This window comes from Ahaetulla prasina, chromosome 7 (genome assembly GCF_028640845.1).
Source record: "Ahaetulla prasina isolate Xishuangbanna chromosome 7, ASM2864084v1, whole genome shotgun sequence".
NCBI classification, from domain to species: domain Eukaryota; kingdom Metazoa; phylum Chordata; class Lepidosauria; order Squamata; family Colubridae; genus Ahaetulla; species Ahaetulla prasina.
In genome coordinates, this window is record NC_080545.1 from 52,189,449 (window position 1) to 52,210,466 (window position 21,018).

At 36.6% G+C, this 21,018-nt stretch overlaps 2 protein-coding genes and 1 long non-coding RNA gene across 12 annotated transcripts in view; 2 read left to right on the forward strand and 1 right to left on the reverse strand.

Moving 5' to 3' along the window:
- The window catches only part of OSBPL8 (oxysterol binding protein like 8), a 95,589-nt gene extending 80,095 nt beyond the window's left edge, over window positions 1-15,494 (reverse strand). For 5 of the 8 annotated variants that reach the window (XM_058191187.1, XM_058191182.1, XM_058191189.1 and 2 more), the window contains exon 1: window positions 1,634-1,986. The gene's annotated coding sequence lies outside the window, so the exon portion shown is untranslated. Of the gene's footprint in view, window positions 1-1,481; window positions 1,535-1,614; window positions 1,987-15,380 lie in introns of those variants that run through there. The other 3 variants (XM_058191186.1, XM_058191185.1, XM_058191183.1) reach the window with 3 other exon arrangements.
- LOC131202321 (uncharacterized) lies at window positions 5,096-8,127 on the forward strand. The gene is made up of 2 exons (XR_009156130.1): window positions 5,096-5,543; window positions 6,660-8,127. It is a non-coding gene; the product is annotated as an uncharacterized LOC131202321 (long non-coding RNA).
- The window catches only part of ZDHHC17 (zinc finger DHHC-type palmitoyltransferase 17), a 49,470-nt gene continuing 43,802 nt past the window's right edge, over window positions 15,351-21,018 (forward strand). For all 3 annotated transcript variants that reach the window (XM_058191191.1, XM_058191192.1, XM_058191193.1), the window contains exon 1: window positions 15,351-15,476. In XM_058191191.1, the coding sequence (XP_058047174.1) occupies window positions 15,414-15,476 (63 nt within the window). In that variant the 5' untranslated portion in view covers window positions 15,351-15,413. The remainder of the gene's footprint in view (window positions 15,477-21,018) is intronic.

Genomic DNA, 21,018 nt, shown 5'->3' on the forward strand with positions numbered 1-21,018 from the left:
CTTCAAGGCTCACGCAACACTCTGGAGCTATGCTCAGACAGAGTCCCTAAAGCACAACACTGCCCTCTCTCTTCTTTGATACTAAATTACCGCTTTCCCCTATATATTCCCAGAGGGCTGGTCCCAGTTTCTATTCTAGAATGGTTACTTCCCAGAGATGACAAATCTCTTGGAGGCTCTGCATAATTCCTTGTTAATTATACAAAAAAACATAAAAGCCATTGCTGTTTCCCCCTGTGCAATGTAAATGTATTTTATTAGTAATCTTTTAGTCTGAATTTCATTTAGAACAATCAAAAAGTGAGCTGGATTTCCCACCTCTTATTAGAAGGTGACAAGTAAAATTAAAGACAATTTTTTTTCTTTGTAAATCCTCAATATCATTATTTTTTGATGGAACTAGATATAATATTCAGGCCATGTTGTTTCTCCTGAGGAGATAAATGCTGCCATGTTTAACATGATTACATTGAAGTTTTTTATGTTTCCCAACAAAAATCATACTGAACATTGGTGTAGTGGCTAATGAAAAAAACACACCTAGACAAGTGGCCAAAGTGAAATAACAAAACTGTAGGTCTGTTTAACAATCAATCTGTATTCTTTTAAAAGCATATTTAATGTATTTATCTTTATTTAATAGTATAGTGTGATGCTCTTCATCTTTGATTCAGTAGACATCATGAAAAAGCTTCATTGTTGTTGCTTTCAAGCTAATGAACAATCTGAGTTTCAGTTTTAGTTTAGATTATACCTTCAAATTTTCCTGTGCTTACAAATGCTATTAAAAATGTGCTTTAAATTATGGCAAACATGGAAACAAGCAGCACAAAAACAAAAGGATTTGCTTCAGTGTACATTACTATGCAATCAACAGTTACATGTATTCCTAACAATTTACAAATACTGCAATGTTTCTTGGAAGAATAAGTTATTTGTAGTGATGCAGAACTGAGCCCTGATTAATAAAAAGGAAAGTAGTAGTACTGTAAGCCAAATTATACGACTGACAATTATATGTGGTATTGGCAATAATAGGAACATGGTGTGCTGGTTTTGTGCAATTGCACAATATACCTGCTTGCCTAGTTCACTTACTCAAGGCTCTTGCAGCAAATTAATGTAGAGCTTATTTCTGAATTATACAGTTTTGTCTATTATGGCTTTAAAAGGCAGAAAGCTGACCTCACATCTTTAATACGGAAACAAACCCTACGGTATCTATAGTTATAAAAACACCGGGGCGAGAATGGGGCCACCTTTGTTTGTTTTCACAGCCAAACATTATTAAAAAGAAACCAATCTAAACGAAGGGGCAGGAGAGCTGGGGCATTAAAACTCTCGTTCACATCCCAAGCCGTCACAACTCGATATCATCATCACCATCACAAATACTTTTCGCTTTGATAGCTATCAGAGCCGCCAGAACCAAGAGACGTGCCCAAGGTCATGCAACACGGCACACGCGCCAGGAAGACTACCGCAAAAGCTCCGCTCAGGGACGATTCTGCCTCGCCGCCCACGCCTCCTCCCCACAGGACCGGGCTGCGACGCAGCTCGGTGGGGCAGCACTTCGCCTTCTGAGTAGCGACACGAGATTGGTGCTACGTTTCCCTCCGTCCCGCCCCCTTACCTCTCTTTCTAGGGGTCCAGAGGCAAGGGGGAGGAGTGATCCACCGGTTCCGGACCCTCCGGCTCCGGAAAGGGGCAGGACCACAACGCCCAGATGCTAAAGAAAAGGGCAAGCTTTTGTAAGTCGAGAGGATCCCGTTGGCGCGTCTTTGGGATGCTTGCTCTTTGTCCCTTGCGGGTGGGAAACCACGCACGCGTCCCTCCGTCTGTCTGGCGCGCACGCAGCTCTTCTCGCCTTCTCGCTCGCTACCGTTACTGCTCAGGACGTCGCCGCTTGATTCTCTCATCAACGGCCGCCACAACACTCCCTCGCGTCCCGCTCGCGGATAGCGCGAGTCAGTGCTGGAAAAGGGTGGGCTTTCGTTACCCAACCACGCCCTTCTGGAAAGTCATGTGATTGGGCATTCTCAGCACGGGGCTGAGGTAACAGCTGGGAGACGCCGCCCTTGGCTTGTGCCGAGCCCTAAGCGGAAGGCCTTCCTCGCCTCGCTCAGCTGTAGTGAGCGTAGTCTGTCGGGCACTTTTGTATTTTTTTCCTAAAATATCATCGGTCATTTGGATTTTAGATGTTTCATAAGAGGTTGATTTACAGCAATAGTGCAGTGCCACCGCAAAAAATAAACAAAAAAAAAACAAAAACAAAACCGAAATAGCAAATGTTCGGCTATCTCAATAGTAATAGCACTTAAGAGTTATATACTGCTTCACAGTGCTTTACAACCTTCTCTGAGCAGTTTACAGAATCAACCTATTGCCCCCCCAAACGTTGCTGAGGTAATAACGAAACTATTTCGTGGGACAAATGTGGGCTCTGAAATATTGATTAGACAAAGCATATTCAATCCATTTTATGTTATTTGAATGTGGAATACACTAAAATGCAGTCATGTTTTACCTTGCTGGTGCATATACCTATCTAGTCTCTCCCAAGACTTTGAAACTCATTTGGAACCTTAAATTATTACGGATAGTTGATAAAAAATAGAACAGTTAGTTGAAAGAAAAGTACGGGTACCTCAGATTAGCTAATTGCTGACAGAGGGGAAAGAATAGCTTAATGTGTGTTCTATCTCTCTAAATGTACTTCCTGGAAATATCAGGATGTTTGATATTTATTGCTTTGTTGCATTCACTCATGTTAAGTTATAAATTATTTTTAGCTGTATTTTATGTAGCCGAACAGCTAACCTAAAAAGAGTTTTTAAATGGGCATCTGGAATTGAGTTACCTTACAAGTTGAAAAATTAATGATTTGATAGTTTAGAACCTTTAAATTCTAATACTGTTAATTACAATTTTTAAATAGATTGCTGTTATTGGAACAGTTTATAACACTGATTAGCAGAACTATCTGAAATTAAAATACCCAAGCTGCGTTTTTTGAAAAATGTGCACAGATGCATTGTTTAGTTCTTTATTCATGGTTTTGAAAGAATAGAATTTGATAAAAAGGACGTAACTTGGTTTTCTTTAAAAAAAATGGAGTATAAAGAAACATTATTAAAAGTCCCATGCAGTTTGTTTTTCAGTTTTATCATAATGGCAGAAGGAACATATTTCTATTGACATAATGGGATTTTTGGAGATGTAAAATTTTGCATTTTGCACCTTAATGCTTCGCCATTTACATCTTTTAAGATAGCCTCAAGAGACTATTATGCACAAATAAAAAGAACATTTTTGTTAGGCCTTAAAAGAAAAATGTGTTGTATCTGAGAAGCCAAGTATCTTCCAATTATTTCTTATGTTAGAGTAAAAGTTTTACTTTTTAGAGTAAAAGAAAAGAGAGTTTAGTTTTGTAATATAGTAAAGTCTTTCCAATTAGCAATTTTGTTTCTATAGTGTTACTGCTAATAATAATCAAGATCAGCAATAATAATGTATAATAATGTATTCAGAAACTGCATTCTAATAGTAGTATGTCAAAATACTTTTACAATGTTTATTGACCTTGCCCAACCACAGTTCATGTTTAAATCTGCTAATATACAGCTAAGTAGGACTTGCACACAAAAGAATTCTACTGAAAAGGCAAATATGTAGCAAATATAAGATTCCCTCTCTAAGAAATATGAAAAGATTTAATCTAATTGTCTCACGATCATAATAAATAGCATATCTGCTATTTCCCCTTTTTAAAGAAGCTATTAACTGTGAGTTCTTAGAGAATTGAAAGAGAATCAATTCAACTTTCTTGACCCAGCATTTGCTGACACAATTCAATATTTTCCCTTTACTTTCTGTAGGAAGTTAGCACTCACCCCTCTCCTAGAAGAATGAAATATTTTAGAAAATATTAAAAAGGCAGAGTTTTATATTTCCCTGAATGAGAAATGGAGAAACATGTTTTAAAGACAAAGCAGCTCCCACCTTCCTGCCTCCCCCCTATCTTTGTCAATGGGCCAGAGGCAGAAACCTAATTCCCCCCCTCCACCTTTTTCAATAGACCATCATCTGCAACACAATAGGACCCATCTAGCAACAGAAACTCACCACATGGCACCTGGGAAGATTACATCAGCCAGCAAGGCTAGCTAAGACCCCTCTGGGAGTCTGACAATCAATCAGGGTACTCTTCCTGTGCCCCAGGAAGTTCAAAGCTCAGAGAGGGCGTAAAATCAAGGCACGCTCAGCATCTTAGCCCTTTTCTGTTCAGGAACTCAAACCATGTGAACCTGTCCACCATTAAACCATCTTTCCAAGCAGTCTCCATGTTTCCAGTGTCTTTTTCCCCACTTGGAACTGAACCCAGATGGACATTTCTTCCAACACTTCTTTCATATATAGAACTGGAAGATGAGATTCCTTAGGTGCCAGAACTATTTCCTACCACTGCCAGAACTATTTCCTACCATGACTAGATCAGCCATGCTATGGTTTAATTTTTGCTGTGCATGTATGGTAAAATGATTTCAGCTATTACTTTGATTTACAGATTTCAGGAAACTGTAACTGGTATTTTCTTGATTTTTTTTTTAATTTGCATTTATATCCCGCCCTTCTCCAAAGACTCAGGGTGGCTTACACTATGTCAAGCAATAGTCTTCATCCATTTGTATATTATATACAAAGTCAACTTATTGCCCCCAACAAGCTGGGTCCTCATTTTACCTACCTTATAAAGGATGGAAGGCTAGTCAACCTTGGGCCTGGTGGGGCTTGAACCTGCAATAATTGCAAGCAGCTGCTGTTAATAACAGACTGTCTTACCCGTCTGAGCCACAAAGGCCCAGTGATTAGTTGATTTGCATAACAACCATAAATAATTTTGTTCACATAAAATGTTAAGTCATTGCAAACCATGTTCTTGAGGGCCTAGTTGATTACCCTATTAGCAACCTGTTAGGGGCTCTTATAAGTGAGACATGAATTAGCCTCAGCCAGAACTGTTCCATCTTAATAATTTCATATGTGTTCTTGCCTGATACAGCCATTGTTAGAATCTAGTTAACACCTGCTTTAATGCTTGCCAGTAGAAACTAAAGAAGTTGATCACAAATAGACATAAGTGTCAGTCTCTAGATGAAGATTATGGTACTCTTGGTAAGAAACTGTAAGTGGCCTGTTACTAGAAAAAAGGTAAGGTAATATTTAGCTGTGATCAACATTGTCTGGACAGAGGTCTAAAGGTAGGGTTTAGCATGTTAGGAATTACAATGGGAGGTGGAAAGATTAACTAATTAAGTGCACCCCATTACGGATAGTACATTGTACTGTGTATGCTTAGGTAAAAATAGGAACTAATAATATAGTGGTTTTCTTATAATAGATGCTGATTTTCCTGACTTTGGGCTGCTTGATTTTGCTTTGCTTCTGCACAGAAATAAAGCGTTAAATTCCATTTTCCTTGCCTTGACTTCTTGCACCAGGTGAAACAAATCCATGGGGGTATGACATGGGCCAACATTCTGGTTAGTACAGTATGTGAACAGTACAGTATGTGAACTAATCAGCAATGTGGCAAAATAATGTATGGCTTAATTTGATGTGCAAATTCTGTATATTATGCGTATACATTTCTCCAGCATGAAAGTTCTGGCTTTATTTTGCATTTTTGCTGATGTAGTGCTAATCTTCTAATTATAAATAATATTTACAACCTAAATATTTAAACCACCTAATAATAGAAGTGCCAATAGCTATACATTACAAGCATAGATGCGAACTCACTGAGACAGGTACACACCCAACATCACAAAACAAAATACAAGTTGATGCAAGAACAAATGGAATCTATCAGCCTCCATGGTGGAACCAACTACAGTTTTGCTCTTGCCCATCTCCAGGCATCTTACCCAAGAAAGCTTTAATCTTAGGTGCTTTGCAATCATCATTTTGAAACGGAACACACAACAGGGAGAAAAACCCTCATATAATGCAACATCTGCATAACACCCACATATGAAACTATTATAAAAAAAAGTATCATTGTTAGGGTGTAGTCATCCATAGAAGAATTAAAGGCTACATTAAAGTGTGTATGTACATTAAGGTGTGGATGGAAACCACATCAACTTTCTTCCAGTCCTCTGGTAGTTCTCCAGTGCTCCAATATCTTTGAAAGATATAGTTCGGTGGTTCCAAGATCACATCCTCCTGCTCCTTCAGAACTCTGAGGTGTAATCCATCTGCTCCTGGAGATTTGAACTTTAGAATGGATAGGTGTTGTCTTATCATTTTCTTGCCTATTTTAACTTTTTTGACTATTTTGACTTTATTTTGACTGTTCTGACCCCAGTTTCATCAACATTCCCTTTGCTTTCTAATTGCACTAATTTTTAAGTGAAGTTTTTAGTTTGGGAAGGGTTGTTTCCACTCCTACAGAATGCATTTTAAAGTTTTCATAGTAGTAATTATTACCACTTTGGTGAAGGATATGCTTATTAGGCCTTGTGACATGCAATGTATAACAGCCGGCTATCATCTACAGAGACCAAGTTCCCAGAAATCAAATGTACCTCTTGACATCTTCATAGACAATTATTCACTTGGATTATTTTTCTTTCCTTTTCTGTTCCTTTTCACAGACAAGGTGGATGAAAACATCACCCATGCTCAGGGGAACTGAACTTCCTTCCTGGAGCTTAATATTCCATGGTGAAAAGTTGTACCATTCTTTGCACATATATTAGCCAGAATGATTAAATGAAGTTGATAAATCTGTGAAATTGTTCTATCAAATTTCTGTCCCTGTTCATGATAGGCAATACATTTCATGAGCTGATGAGTACAATCAGCACATATTTATTTTTGTTCCTCATAAGAGTCATCATTTATTACAAGTTTATGTTTCTTTTTTGTTATTCAGTTTTCAAGCAGTGTCTTTTTTCCTATATTAGTTCCTACAAGCATATCTGATTATTATAATTAGTTATATATTTTTTTATTCTGTAGTGTTACATATATAGAATTTCTGAAAAATGAAAATAAAATAATAGTATTTCTTAAGAATTCCACAATGCTGGCAAAAAGAATGAGAAAAATTAAAACTTGGCAGAAATTGGATGTGCATATATTTGAACTTTAAATTTGAATTTATAGTGGTAAATTGCTAAAGTCTACATTTCTAGAACTTTTTTGTTTGGAAAATTTGTTAAAACTGTGATTTTACAGCACAAGGAATCTCTGAAAGTCATTGCAGTCATTAATTCAATTTGCAAAAGATTTCAATTTGGTGCATACTACTTCCAGTCTGTATTATGCAGGGTAGAAAGGATTGAAATAAATAAATAAATATAGACTGTGAAGAGAATATTAGAAAAGTCAAAACTGGATGCCTCCGATTTTTATTTGGGGGTTTGGGCATTTGGAAATACTATTTTGGACATCACCAGTACAATTATTAATGGGTAAATATTTGCAAACATCTGGTATTTTGTGAAAGTCACAAGATGATCAAGGAAGCATTTATAAAAGACTGAAGAAAAAACAAGAAAAGCAAAGTTGTTATAACTGAGGAAATACCATAGAACCATTTTGGTATACATGATAATGTATTTCCTAGACATAGGAGAATATGGAGACTGACCCAAATTATTAAAAAAAAAGCAAAATGTCAGATCTTACTTTATAGAAATGGCTGAAAAGATTTAAGACAGATGAAAGCCCATATGCTTGCTCTAATCACATGCAGAAAGAAGAAGTAACTACACTTAGTGATACAATTGCGAAAAGACACAGATCTAGTTTCCTTAAAAATATAACCAATGTGAAATAAGGGATGAAATGTTTTTGGAAATCAGTACGATGTGGGAATTTTAAAAAGAAAAGAACCTTGGAAAAATATATTATCAGGTATATTGCTCTTTATTGTATTACTTGTGAACAGTGTAAGGAATAGATAAAAATTAATATGTAAATTTAAACTTATTTTTAACACTGTTTTTATGCTTTTATGTTTTTATATTATATTATTATGTTTTTTGTAATCTGTCCAGGGTTACTTAGGTGAGATGGACTATGTAAAATTTGATAAATAAAATAAAATAAAATACCTATGTGTGTGTAAATGTGTAGCTCTTTACTTCTGATGTAACTTGCAGTTATTAGTAGAATGTATATTGGATTTGTTTTGTTTTATATATTGTGGTAACAAATGTAACAGAAGGCAACCATAACATTATCCAATAGCTTACGTATGAAGGGGGAAAATGCTTTTACCCTTTTCTAGAAAGGGACACACCATAACTTTATGCAAGACTGCAACCTTGTGAGATGGGCCAAACATAAATATATTTATAAAACCTGTTCGAGATTCGTGTTCTCATCTACATCTTTAATCTCAGGAAGATGTATTTTTTGCTATGGTTGAAATGTGCAAAATGCAGTAGTAGTTTTCTCTGTACTGAACACACATGCTTGTGTGTGTGCGGGCGCGCACACACACACACACAACTGGTGCAATATTATGCTAAGATCACTTGCTACTTTTAGGCAGGCAGGTTTAGACTTCCTTTCTGTTCTACATGGGGCTGCACTTAAAAAGACTATTCAGAAACTGTAACTGCTCCAGAATGCAACGGTCCACATACTTGCTGCCTTCAAGGTTTGGGAGCACACAAGATTTATTATTTTTATTTATTTTTATTTATTTATTTATTTTGTCAAACACAATGGTGTATATATATATAAGCATGAAATAACCATACAAATTGGATACAATCATGGGGAACATTTGGACAGGAACAGTAGGCACGCTGGTGCTCTTGCGCACGCCCCTTACAGACCTGTTAGGAATGGGATGAGGTCAATAGTAGATAGTCTTTGGTTAAAGCTTTGGGGATTATGGGAAGAGACCACAGAGTCAGGTAGTGCATTCCAGGCATTAACAACTCTGTTACTGAAGTCATATTTTCTACAATCAAGATTGGAGCGGTTCACATTAAGTTTAAATTTATTGTGTGCTCGTGTATTGTTGCGATTGAAGCTGAAGTAGTCTTCGACAGGAAGGACATTGTAGTAGATGATTTTATGAGTTATACTCAGGTCATGCCGAAGGCGGTGGAGTTCTAAATTTTATAAACCCAGGATTTCAAGTCTGGTGGCATAAGGTATTTTGTTGTGATCAGAGGATTCTGCAGGACCTGTACTAGCTGCTATTTGGTTTCTGGGTAGAATTAAGATTTTGATATTGACTTATAAAGCCCTTCGTGGATTGATGCCTGGGTATCTGCAGCACCATTTGCTCCAGTCAGAATCACTCATCCTTTAGAACTTGTACAGAGAAGCTGCTAATAATAGCACACTTCTGGCAAGTGGGGGGGAGTGCACAAATTTAAAATGCACTAATTTTCTGCACCAAAAATGGTACTGCCCTTTTTATTCTTCATTTTTAAGAACATTACATTGTTCTTAAAGAACATTAAAGAACACAGTGTTCTTTAAAAAAAAGTTAAAAAACATTTAAGTTGTTCTTAAAGGTGTTCTTGCTCCTTTTAATCATATTGTGGGTTTTTTTTAATTTTTGTATATTGAATATCCTGTAAGCTGCTGAAATTGCAATGGGGATTGAACTATGTTTATGTAATTTATTTTATTTAAGTATAGTTATTAAATAAACTTACACTCCATTGCAGTCTAATCAAAATGTTGAAAGTTTTGAAAGAAGCCATGTCCTTTGTCAAATAATTTCCAGAAAGCATGGCATCTACAATTCTTTATGTAGCTATTTTCCATGTTCCCTTCCAACCCCAGATAGGTTACTAATATAACTTTCTGTGGATATATTTTCAAAGAGCACAATAGTCCAATTTCCTCCTCACAGTGTTGTGGGCGGAATAAATAAGTTTTTGTGAATACTGATTATATCTTTCCATTCTTTTTGTTTATTCAGAAAAAAATTATGTCAATGGCTTGATGGAATAGCTCCAGGAGAGAAAAAAATTGTACCCTTTTATGTAGATATGACCCTGAAGAAACAGAACTTGAAGTGGAGCTGACAAATTCAGGGAATCTTGAGTTTTTCTGCAATATGCATTCTGTGTAGCTGGAATTAATATAGTTCTGATTCCCCTTTAGTAATTTGGGGTAATCATTTTTATTCATTTAATGTCCTTTCTCCCTGTAATAAAAACAAGCAACCCCATCTTACTTTTACTAGCTTCTTCTGTATTTAGTGAGTTCTGATTTTGCATTTAAAAAAATAATAATTACTATATTCAGAATTAGACAAATTGTAGCTTATTACCTCCAATGTCCTGAATTCTAGTGAAATTATTTCACATGCTGTTCCTTATATTTTCAAAAGGATTCAAAGGTCCCTTCATATGAACTGAAAAAACCTTTTATTTCACTGTATTTAGTGAATGTGCTTAGCATCCTATTGTCTATCAGCTTACTCAGTACATGTCCAATTTATAATTTTTTTTTTCTTTCTGTTCTACTTTTGCCTAGGTTACTTATTTTCATTATCACAACTAAATCTCAGAGCAGAATTCCATGTTCTGATTCTGATAGAAACTGAACCACAGTAGATAAATTTCCAACAAGAGTTCTTCAGTAAAAGATCATAATTATAATAGTGATAAATTGAATCTCCTGACACACTCCAATTGGGTATTTGACAGCTTTTGTACAAAGAATTTCAACCTTGGTTTTAGAAAAATAGAAATAAAATCTCCTGAGATATTTCTGCCAATTCCCCGATATAAAATGAAAAAAAAACCCGGATGTGAACACCTAAGTTCTGTCTTTTTACCAATGAAACCAAATCTCTAAATTTAATAGAAGTTAATTGACAAAATACAGAAAAAAACAAGTATACTTTAAAATTTTAAATAATTTTTAGCAGGCAATATTATCTTCTCAATTAAGATCTCAGGTTAAGAATAAGTTCACATATCCTATCAAGAGGATGGTTAAGAGGAATGAGCAAGGCTTTATGCTTGGATGCTGTTAGGCAGGCTCTTGCTTCTGATGCCAACGAGGGTCTCCCTTTATTATGTTGTATCCTCAACTTTAAGGTAGGATTACTTCCCTGGCAGACCAGTACTTATCTGCCCAACACCTTTTTAATGATCCTCTAAATTCAAGATTTCCCAAACTGTGAGATTCAGACAGTGATGCAGACAGAATTTAGGGTTGTAAAGAAACTTTTACTTGTACATTGTTACAATAAATCATTTTCCAAACTTTTCCTTATATTGTTTTCATTGTTCATTTGTGTTCATTTTGGTATTTGGATTTTTAGGGGAGTTGAGTACATTAAGATTACATTAATGAGAGTAGAGGGTTATGAAGTGGAGGAAATAGAAATTAGTAATCTTTTCCAAAGTGTCCTGTTCCCACTTCCTACGAGACAGAAACAGGAGCAACCTAATCAGTAATTCGGATTGTAGAGCTGGGATAGGCCTCCACACGGTCAACACTACGTTGATATTGAATTTCAGGTCAGAACAAAGATAACTCAAAACTTTTGATCAAGCTATGTAATTTAAATGTCAATTCAGGGCAAAAATGTATCACATCTAACTGCTACTTTAGGACATTTCTTCCTGAGTTGTTTTCCTTTTATCATATATATTCTCCTCTCCCAGCTAACAATATACATATTTCTTTTTCTTAGAATAACAACCTCATATGAAAGCAGATATTATTGGTTTTTAAGATGCCCCAAGACTCCTGGCTGGCCACTCCTTTGGAAACGACCTTTTTTAATTATGAACTCTATCTAAAGTTTCTGTCTCTCTAGAAAACCACTGTGTGTATTGTACACTCATCTCTTAGGACTATTCTCAATATATCTGATAATAGATGCAATGGTGTTCTTGCAAATATTGAACCATTTGCTTTTGTGATGTTAAAAATAACAATGTGAATGTTGTTATAGCCACACTACTCATGAGTTACAGCTGATTTTAAAATCATTTGTATGACTATCTTCCATTTTCAGTTTTAAAATTACTGAAAATTATGACTGCTATGTAAACAATTAGAACATGTTATGGGTTCCATTTTTGAAAGTCATTGATATTCTGTAGATAGCTTTGTTTCAGAGATTAAACCTATCAATACCGCATTTCTTGTTTATACAATTGGCATAGTCACTAGAGTGAAGTGAGACAATTAGGATTAGCACATGTTTTCATGTGTGTTTGGAAGTTTTACAATATATATTGAACACCTATATTGATTCAATAATTTGTCCAAGTTGAAGGAATTATTTGAATTTCAAAGATTCTTTAACTAATATCACTTTGTTAGGGCTCAAGTTATTAAGCTGGAAGATATACTTATTTTTTAAAAAACAGAAGTCTTAGTTGTTACATAAAAGGAAGATGAGATCAACAATTTCTTCAGGGAGGTATTTGATAATTCCTACTATGCGGTTGTTGAAAAAAGCAGCTTTTTAGATCTTAATCTCCTCAAATCTGAAAAAAAAATCCAACAAAAATATTGTGGCACTTATAATTTTCTTTTGTACAGGTTTTAGGTTACTAAAACTGCTTTCTGGAAAAATAATATTTTGGGGCAGGGTAGGGAAAGTAATAAAAAGAGAGATGAAAGGAAGAAATACTGGGGATGCAAATAATGCTAACTTCCTAGAAATAATGGCCATTCACAACACCGTCACTTGGTATGAGACACAGACTGGGTTCAAAAGGTTATCTATTTTCTTCTGACAAGCCATCTGTGTGTTGTGAATCGGTCAATTGTGATTTGTAACCCTAACCCAATGAGTTCAGAGGTGACTGATTCCTAATCAAAGGCATGTAAGGTTGTTGCTAAATGTATGGAAGAATAAAAATAAATGAATCAGATTTTGAAGTATTTGTAAACGATTTTATAGAGAATAAGTAAGTAGTAAAAACAAAAATTCAAACAGATGACAAAACTATTCTACTTTACAGAAACTCAGTTCATTGCACCTCTCTGTAGCTTTACTTTGCAATCATCATATGTGTGTGTGTGTGTGTATGTGTATCGGTCAATTTGACGGTTTTAATTCGGCCATTTATTGAATATGTATTTTAATATGTATTTTAATTTTGTATATTTAATTGTTTTAATCTTGGCTGTACACCGCCCTGAGTCCTTCGGGAGAAGGGCGGTATAAAAATTTAAATAAACATAAACAAACATTAACAACACACACACATATAGAAAGAGATTTGAGAGATGGTACTGCTCTCCTTTTATTAATAAATAAAATTGATTTCCCACATCCTGTTTGGTTGGAAAGAATAATAAGAGAAAGAAAGCACAAAAAGCTCAGATACGGGAATTCTTTCCAGTCCTTAATAATAGCATTATTGTTGGCCACATAACGAGGAAGGAAGCAAGAGGAAGCATACAACAGAACAATAACATTCTGTGCTGCTGCTCAGGTGCCTCTCTCACACTGATGAGGTGGTTTTTTTTCTTTTTTGCAGCACCTGGATAAATGGACTGAATTCTAAGTCTTTTACATTTCTCTCTAATAATTAATTGGAGTGAAAACACAGAATATGTCATTTTCCCTCCAAACCACTTGACATTTAGACAATTAGACAACCTTTTACCCGGGATGGTATAACGACTCCTGCCTGGGGGAGGGGGTTAGACTAAAAGACCTCCAAGGTCCCTTCCAACCCTATGTTTCTATTAATATTATCACTCTTTCCCATTTCAGAACCAGGAAGAGAGATGGAATTTAGAATGGATTAGCTAGAAGCATTTTAAGCTATTTCCCAACAGGCTCTCCTATAGAATGCTTTGGGAGATTTTGTTCTAAAATCTGTTGTTCCCCATTGGACCTGGCTTGTTTTTTAACTTACTTTCTTTTGTTGGTTTCTCACGCTACAGTACACCAAATATGATCCCATTCTGTATCAGAAGACATGAAAAAACAAGATATACCAAGCTCCCTTTACATCAGGGCTGTCAAACTCCCAGCCCATGGGCCAGATGGGTCACACTCTGGCCATGCCTATTACCAGTTTAGTGAAGGGGGAAAAAAGTCCCGATAGGTCACATGATGCTACCATGATGATGTGAATTTGACACTCCTGCTTTACATAATTTGTATGAAATTTTATATTGGGTTGGAAAGAGTAGAACAAACTGCAACTATAGGACTATTTCCAACATCTAAAAGCAGGAACTTAACCTGCCTTTCTTCCTCAGCATATGTAAAGTCAGTTAATATAACAATATACCTATAGTCTGTCAATACTTGCCTTCCATAGTCCTAGACATATTTATAATTCTGTCTCTAACATCTTTTCCAAGTCTAGGACTCTCTGAGCTACCTTCAGGTTTCTCAATTCTCCCCTCCCTTTTGACTATAAATTGGGAGGAGGAGGCATCCTCCACGACCCTGCTTTGATTAGCAGTTCCATTACTAAATCATCAAAGCTTAATATCAGCATTGGGGTAATACGTCTGATTTATTACATATTATTGACTAGATTTTAAGAAACCTTCTGAAAATTTGTCATATTGAAAATTAACAATTATTAATGTTGGAGCAGTACTTTCTCTACCCCTACATAAATTATATTCTAAAACCAGCTCCTCACCCCACCATGATGTACAAAAAGAGCAAAACAATGTAAAACTATTAAAATGTGGAGTCCTAATTCTGCATTGAGAGGGTTTTGTGCCACACATTAAGCTAATTTAAGCTTGCTTGCTTGTTTGTAACAAGTTGTGGACATCCAGAACACATAGTTTGTGAAGTACGGTTTATAGCTTCATTTATAATGCAAACCCTATGAATTTTGGCTTTTACAATTCATACTGTGTTATGTGAACACAGCCAGAGTATGAGTTTGGGTCGCTTGCAGCTGAAGCATCCTAACTCACTTTTCAGCAATGCCGTTTCTCCATTCGGGATTGTACCCATCTAGAATCCATCAGTGTCCTGTTCCCGTCCTGCACACTGAGAGGAGTTGGGAAAAACGGCCCGATCTGATAGATAGGGAAGGATAACCCGAGTTTGGGCCGGGGATGATCATCTATCTCTGTCCTTCTCCCCCAACTTCCTAGCAGGCGATCAGTTGGGATCAAGATAAAAGCATTTATGTGCGCAAATACATCGATCCCGTACGCTCCGCAGAAGTGGCCTGGGAATTTTGTGATGGCTGCAAGGGGCTCCGATTTCAGTCACTCATCCAATCCGCGGCTCGCCTTCCTCCCTCCCCCACTTCCAGCCGGGCTGGCGCTGCCCACCCCAACCCCTCCCCTCCCCTCCCCTCGCGCACACACAGAGAGAAAGAGAGAGAGGAGAGAGAGGGGAGAGAGAGAGAGGTCGTGAGGGAGCGCGTTACCCGGCATGCAGCAGGCAGTGCGTTCGCACCAAGATGGCGGCGCCTCTAAATGAGTACGAAAAAGAAGCAGGCTGCGTTCCTATTTTGCACTCGGAGGTGAGGCCCTGTGGGTTTTCGGCTGTTTTGCAGCTCCAGTTGAGAAAGAAGGATCCGGTCGAGCGAAGGACGTGGGAGGAGCAGACACTGGTGGCTGCCGCCGCCTTCCTTGACACTCCCTTCTTTGGCGGGGGCGGAGGATGGCCCTGAGGCACAGGAGGAATTGTCAGGGAGAGAGAGAGAAGCGGGCGGGATCCTTGCCGGGTAGTGAGATGAAAGGAAGTGGGTGTAGAAACCGTTGTCCCATGTAGGCAGGTTGAGGAGAGAGATTTTGTTGCCAGCTGTTCCCCTTTTTATTCCATGTAGAAGTGAAAGGAAGTTGGTTGAGGTGGCTATTCTTTTTCTTTGGTGTCCGAAAGTGTGAATCCCCCAAAGGTGTATATGGGGCACTATTGATGGGGTTGTGCTATATCTGTTGTGCTTTTGGAGGTTTTCAGATTCTGAAACTCTCTCATCTTAACTAGCAGTACTTATATGTTCTGTATATGTTTGTTTAGTTTATTGTCTAGAAAAAGACTTCAACTTTTCTGATCGTTCTAGCAGGGAGTTACACAATTTACCACATCCTGATGGTTTCACAGTTTTAATTTCTGTGTCTGAAAAATGCAGAAGTTCTTTAAAAAACGTTCTCTGATTTCATAGGATTATTGCTCTACTTTCTTATAATATTACACATACAGATGAGGCCTGGTGGTGTTATGTCTTGATCTATGTTATTTATAAGTATGATTTAAAGTATATAATAATAAATATTATTTGATGGATCTTTATCTAGAAATTAGACAAACTTGCTTGTTTCTCCAAAATCATTTACTGGAAATAGTGACCATTTTATCCCCTATATTTTTGGTTTAGAAAGGTGATTTATACAATGAGCACCTAATGAATGATATTTTCCCTTACCTGTATTTGGTACATCAGTTGCCTGCAGAAACGCTTAAAATAATAAAAACCTGAGAAAATTATTTTTATTTTTGTTCCAGAAGATCATATGTCAAATACAATTAAAAGATCTGCTCTTCATTGCATCATAGAAATTAGTCCCATTCCTTCCAATATGGAAACCTATGGCTTGTGCTAACAAAACATTGTAATCATTTTTGCATTAGTATTTAGAAGAATCTTCACTATTAAGTTAAACTAAAACTTGATTTTAGATTCTTTAGGATTCTAGCAATTGCGTTTACAATTGCGTTTACATAAGGATTTGCTGGCAATCCTTATGATTTATATTGATATATTGACCATCAATTGTGTTGTAAATGTTGTACCTTGATGAACGTATCTTTTCTTTTATGTACACTGAGAGCATATGCACCAAGACAAATTCCTTGTGTGTCCAATCACACTTGGCCAATAAAATTCTATTCTATTCTATTCTATTCAATATGGTAAATGTCTGTAAGACTTTTTTGTTCGCTCCCCCCCTCCACCCCCAGGAAGAAGAACATGCTTCTGCCATTAAAATAATATTCTGTGCCAAATATCAAGGAATATTTGTGGAATATATATATTTCTTCATCAATAGTTTCAAGTTTCATTCAAGACAATAATTTAAATTTGGAAATCTTATTTTGCAGCTTGCAATTCTCTTATCTTGAATAAGTTTTATGGAATTCAGTCACTTATTTCTGAGAATGCTTATAAAAAATTGTATTGTCTGTCAGTGAAAATAGTGCAGTCCAATGGACAGTGGACATACTTTAATCATACTGTAATGACAATATACACAATAATTCCAGAATTATAACAAGTTTTTAAAACTATACATTATATTTTATATTGTTAGAATACAGCAATTCTGTTCACTAATATACAGGAATTGTGGAATAGAAGAGATTGTCTTGAATACTTAGTTCAGGTGTTGTGAAAATGTGGAGATATTTGGAATATGGTAGGAATATTATTTTTTCGACAAATCAGAAATTTTTATAATTGTGTCCTAATGCCACCCAGATCCAGAAGGAGACAACTGACTTTAACATTGAGACATATTGTCCAGCATACATCTACATCACAGTTTCATAGTATTCTGCATTCTGTAAGCTTTAGTGACATCACGAGTAATTGCTTGTTACAATGAGCCTTCAGGGGTCAATTTCCATATGCTAGAGACAGCTACAGTTGTGAGTCCTAATTTACAAAGTGAAGAAAAATAATGTAATTCAATGGGCAGAAGGATTATAAAGAGGCTATAAACCGACAACGAACATTTGTATGACAATTTATGCCTGGTTTGGAGTTCATGAATGCTATGCTAGATAACATAAGTTGAAAAATTACCACTTAGGAACAATCTATTTTTAAAAATTTTACTAATTGCTTGGAACTAGATAATTGTTATTTCAATAAGCATTAATGCTAGATGTTACATATCAAAATATATATACACAGACGATCCCACATACACAGTGGTACCTTGGTACTCATAGTTAATTGGTTCCGGGAAGTGCAATGAGTACCAAAAATGGTGAGTACCAAACAATTTTTTCACCTAAGGGATAATTTAGTGATTCACAAGGCAGCCAACACCAACAAATTCTAGCTTGTGCATTGAGTACCAAACAACCGATGAGTACCAGGACAAAAATTATGCATCAAAATGTGCTGAGTACCAAATTTGATGACTTTCAAAGCAGTTGAGTACCAATGTATCACTGTATATTGGTCTGTTTTCATTTTTATATAATTTATATGAATATTGATGTTTTTAATATTTAAAATAAGTGAATTCTGCAGTATGAATTTGTATGGGCACATTGATTCTTCAGGCTAAATACAGTGTTTGGATAAAAGACTGTGGTCATATAACTATTCACCTTATTGCTGTATAAAAATTGTACAATAATGGCAAATAGGAAAGATTAATACGAGAGTTAAAAGTTATACTGAATAAGTTAGTTATGCTAATTAGCTTTCAGTGTCTTAAAACATAAATATTTGTTAATGTTCCGTGCTTTCAAAAATGTTTGCAGTTAGGCTTTAATAAACATATTTCAACAGCTGTTTATCCCAGTTTCTGCAGTTGTTTTTTACAATTCTTTCTCTTTAAAAGAAGTAGCAGCTGATCCTCAAGTACAGGATAGTTTGATTTACAAATTATACTTGTACTCCACTTACATTGACTCCATTTTACTGGATAGATATTCCTTGACCACAATTGAGCCTAGAATTTGAGTCATCATTGTAGCTGTTAAGCAAAATGCCTAGAGACCGCTTTGTTCAGTGACCACAGTCTCAGTTCCCTCATTGCAGGTCTTCAGTTACTGCATGGGGATGCCTCAGAGTGGGAGGCCCTGAGAGGCCAAACATTCATGGTATGTGGAAACCTGCCGTGGAACAGTAGGCCTCAGCTGGCGAGGCCTACCAGCATTCCATGCAGGTTCACTTATTTTCTCTTACCTTCTCCTGCTAAGAAGCATACCTGTAGTGTAGAAATTTAACCAACAAAATATTTCTGAAGGTAGAAAGAGTTTCCAAACACCATAAAACTGGCACTTGTTTCATTATGTTTTTGAGGCTCTTTCTACCTCTGGGCAGAAGGGAATTGCAGCCTGGGCTGGAGAAAAAAAGCTCAGATCTTTGAGATCCCAGCTTTTCTCAAGCTCAGCACTGAAATTTTCTTCTCTTGTGTCCGTAGAAGGGCTGCACATGGCTGGATTTAGAAACAAAATCAATCTCAAAGGCAATCATACCACTCTTTAAGATGATGGCTGAAAAAGTCCATGACGAAATCCAAGTTGGATTTTAATGTGCGGCACTTGCAGTACTGATTTCAAATGCCCCATGCTGCAATCATCCCATGCTAAAATCCCTCTTGGCTTTCGCCATGAACTTTTCAGCCAGCATCTTTGAGAGCAACAGGGCTGCTTGGTGGAGGTATTCCATCCCGAGTTGGGTAAAATTAATTTAGAAGCAGCCCTTCTATTCTCAAAGAGGCTGGCTTAAAAAGATCCTTTCCAAAATGAGTTCCAATGGACCTTTTTCAGTCAGTCCCTAGGAACCAGGTGGCAGTGACTTGCAACCGTCTCTGCCAGTTTCTTCATTGACTTTCTGGGGAAACATAATCATGGGGCACTTGGCACACTGTTTTAAGTGTGAATACTTTTCTTAGAGTCCAGATCTCAGTCAAATGATTGGGGGAGCGGGGGAAGGCTGCAACTTCCATAATGTTGTGCACTAGTTGTACAAACCTTTGTTCAGCATTTAATTATTATGAGCAGTCACTGAATGAATGGTTGTTAAGCAAGGTCTACCTATAAAGGCTTTTGGAGAGGCTTCTTCCAAAACCTGGTTTTTGAGAGAAATATTAGTAACGTATTCATTTTGACATTCTTCCTTCTCTGTTTTTAGATGCCTGGAAACTTCTATATAAGAACATGTTAAACATCTACCCAGTCAGCTTGGATTCCTAATAATTAAGCTTCCTTTGCCTTCAGCACTTTCTGAAGTACAAGACCATAATTATATATATTTTTATTCATGGGGAAATTAATTATTCAGATTTCTGGCAATTTCTTTCCAATCTTGGTTGATCCCAAAAAGCTAAGAAGTGAAAAACCTAGTTTATAATTCGGATCAAAGCCAAGAACTGTAGGCTACTTTGCACAGTTTAAAAAAAAAATCTTCCAGAAATCAAGGACAATCTGCTTTTTTATTGCTACCAAAAAACCCTACATGGAGATGACTTTGAAGTCACCAGGAATAGAACTTGATTCAGTGGAGATTATCTTACAGAAATTAAAATCATTTTATGTTAGGTTGTGGTTGCCTCCCTAAGAGGAAAGAATGTTTTAGGTTCAGCTGGCATTTAATCTTAATGCAAAAGTAATGATTTTTACAATTCATATTTTCTTTGACTAAACAAGATCCAGATCTGATTGAGATATGAATGTTTCATGGAATATGAGAAAATGACTAGGCATCTAGTTTGGAGATTTAAATGATAATTTAGATTGGTTAATTGCTGGATTTTTTTTATTTTTTTACTTGTAAAAAAGCCAAAATTGAATAATGTCTGAAGGCTTCACTGTATTGCATTTGAAACATAGTTTTAGCTTTGAAAAGCTTGATGTTGGCAGGTACAGGTATTTAGTTCTTGGGTTACCATAGCAATTGGGATTGGAATTTCCACTGCTAAGTGATACAGTCATAAAATGCAATGTCATGTGACCACATCACTTAGTAATGGCAGTCTCTTTTCCCACCTTTAAGTGAGGATCTCAAGTCATTAAATGAGGAAATCACATAACCATGACTTGCAGATTTCCATAAGCCAAGTCTCTGGGGATGCCAACAGGAAGTTACAAGAACTAGTTGGTTCTCTGACAGGTGGGCAGGTGCTATGGAGGGCAGCTGGGCAGAGGGGTGTTGCAGCACCATGAGAGTGCACCTAAGCAGGGGAGGGGGTGTTGTGGCACTATGCAGGTGCAATTCGGTGACAGGAGTGTTGCACAAGTATGGTCAGGCATATGCTATGGAGTACAGGTGGGGGGATGCCAAAGGCAGGTATGCACTATGGTCTACAATATCGCTAGAATCT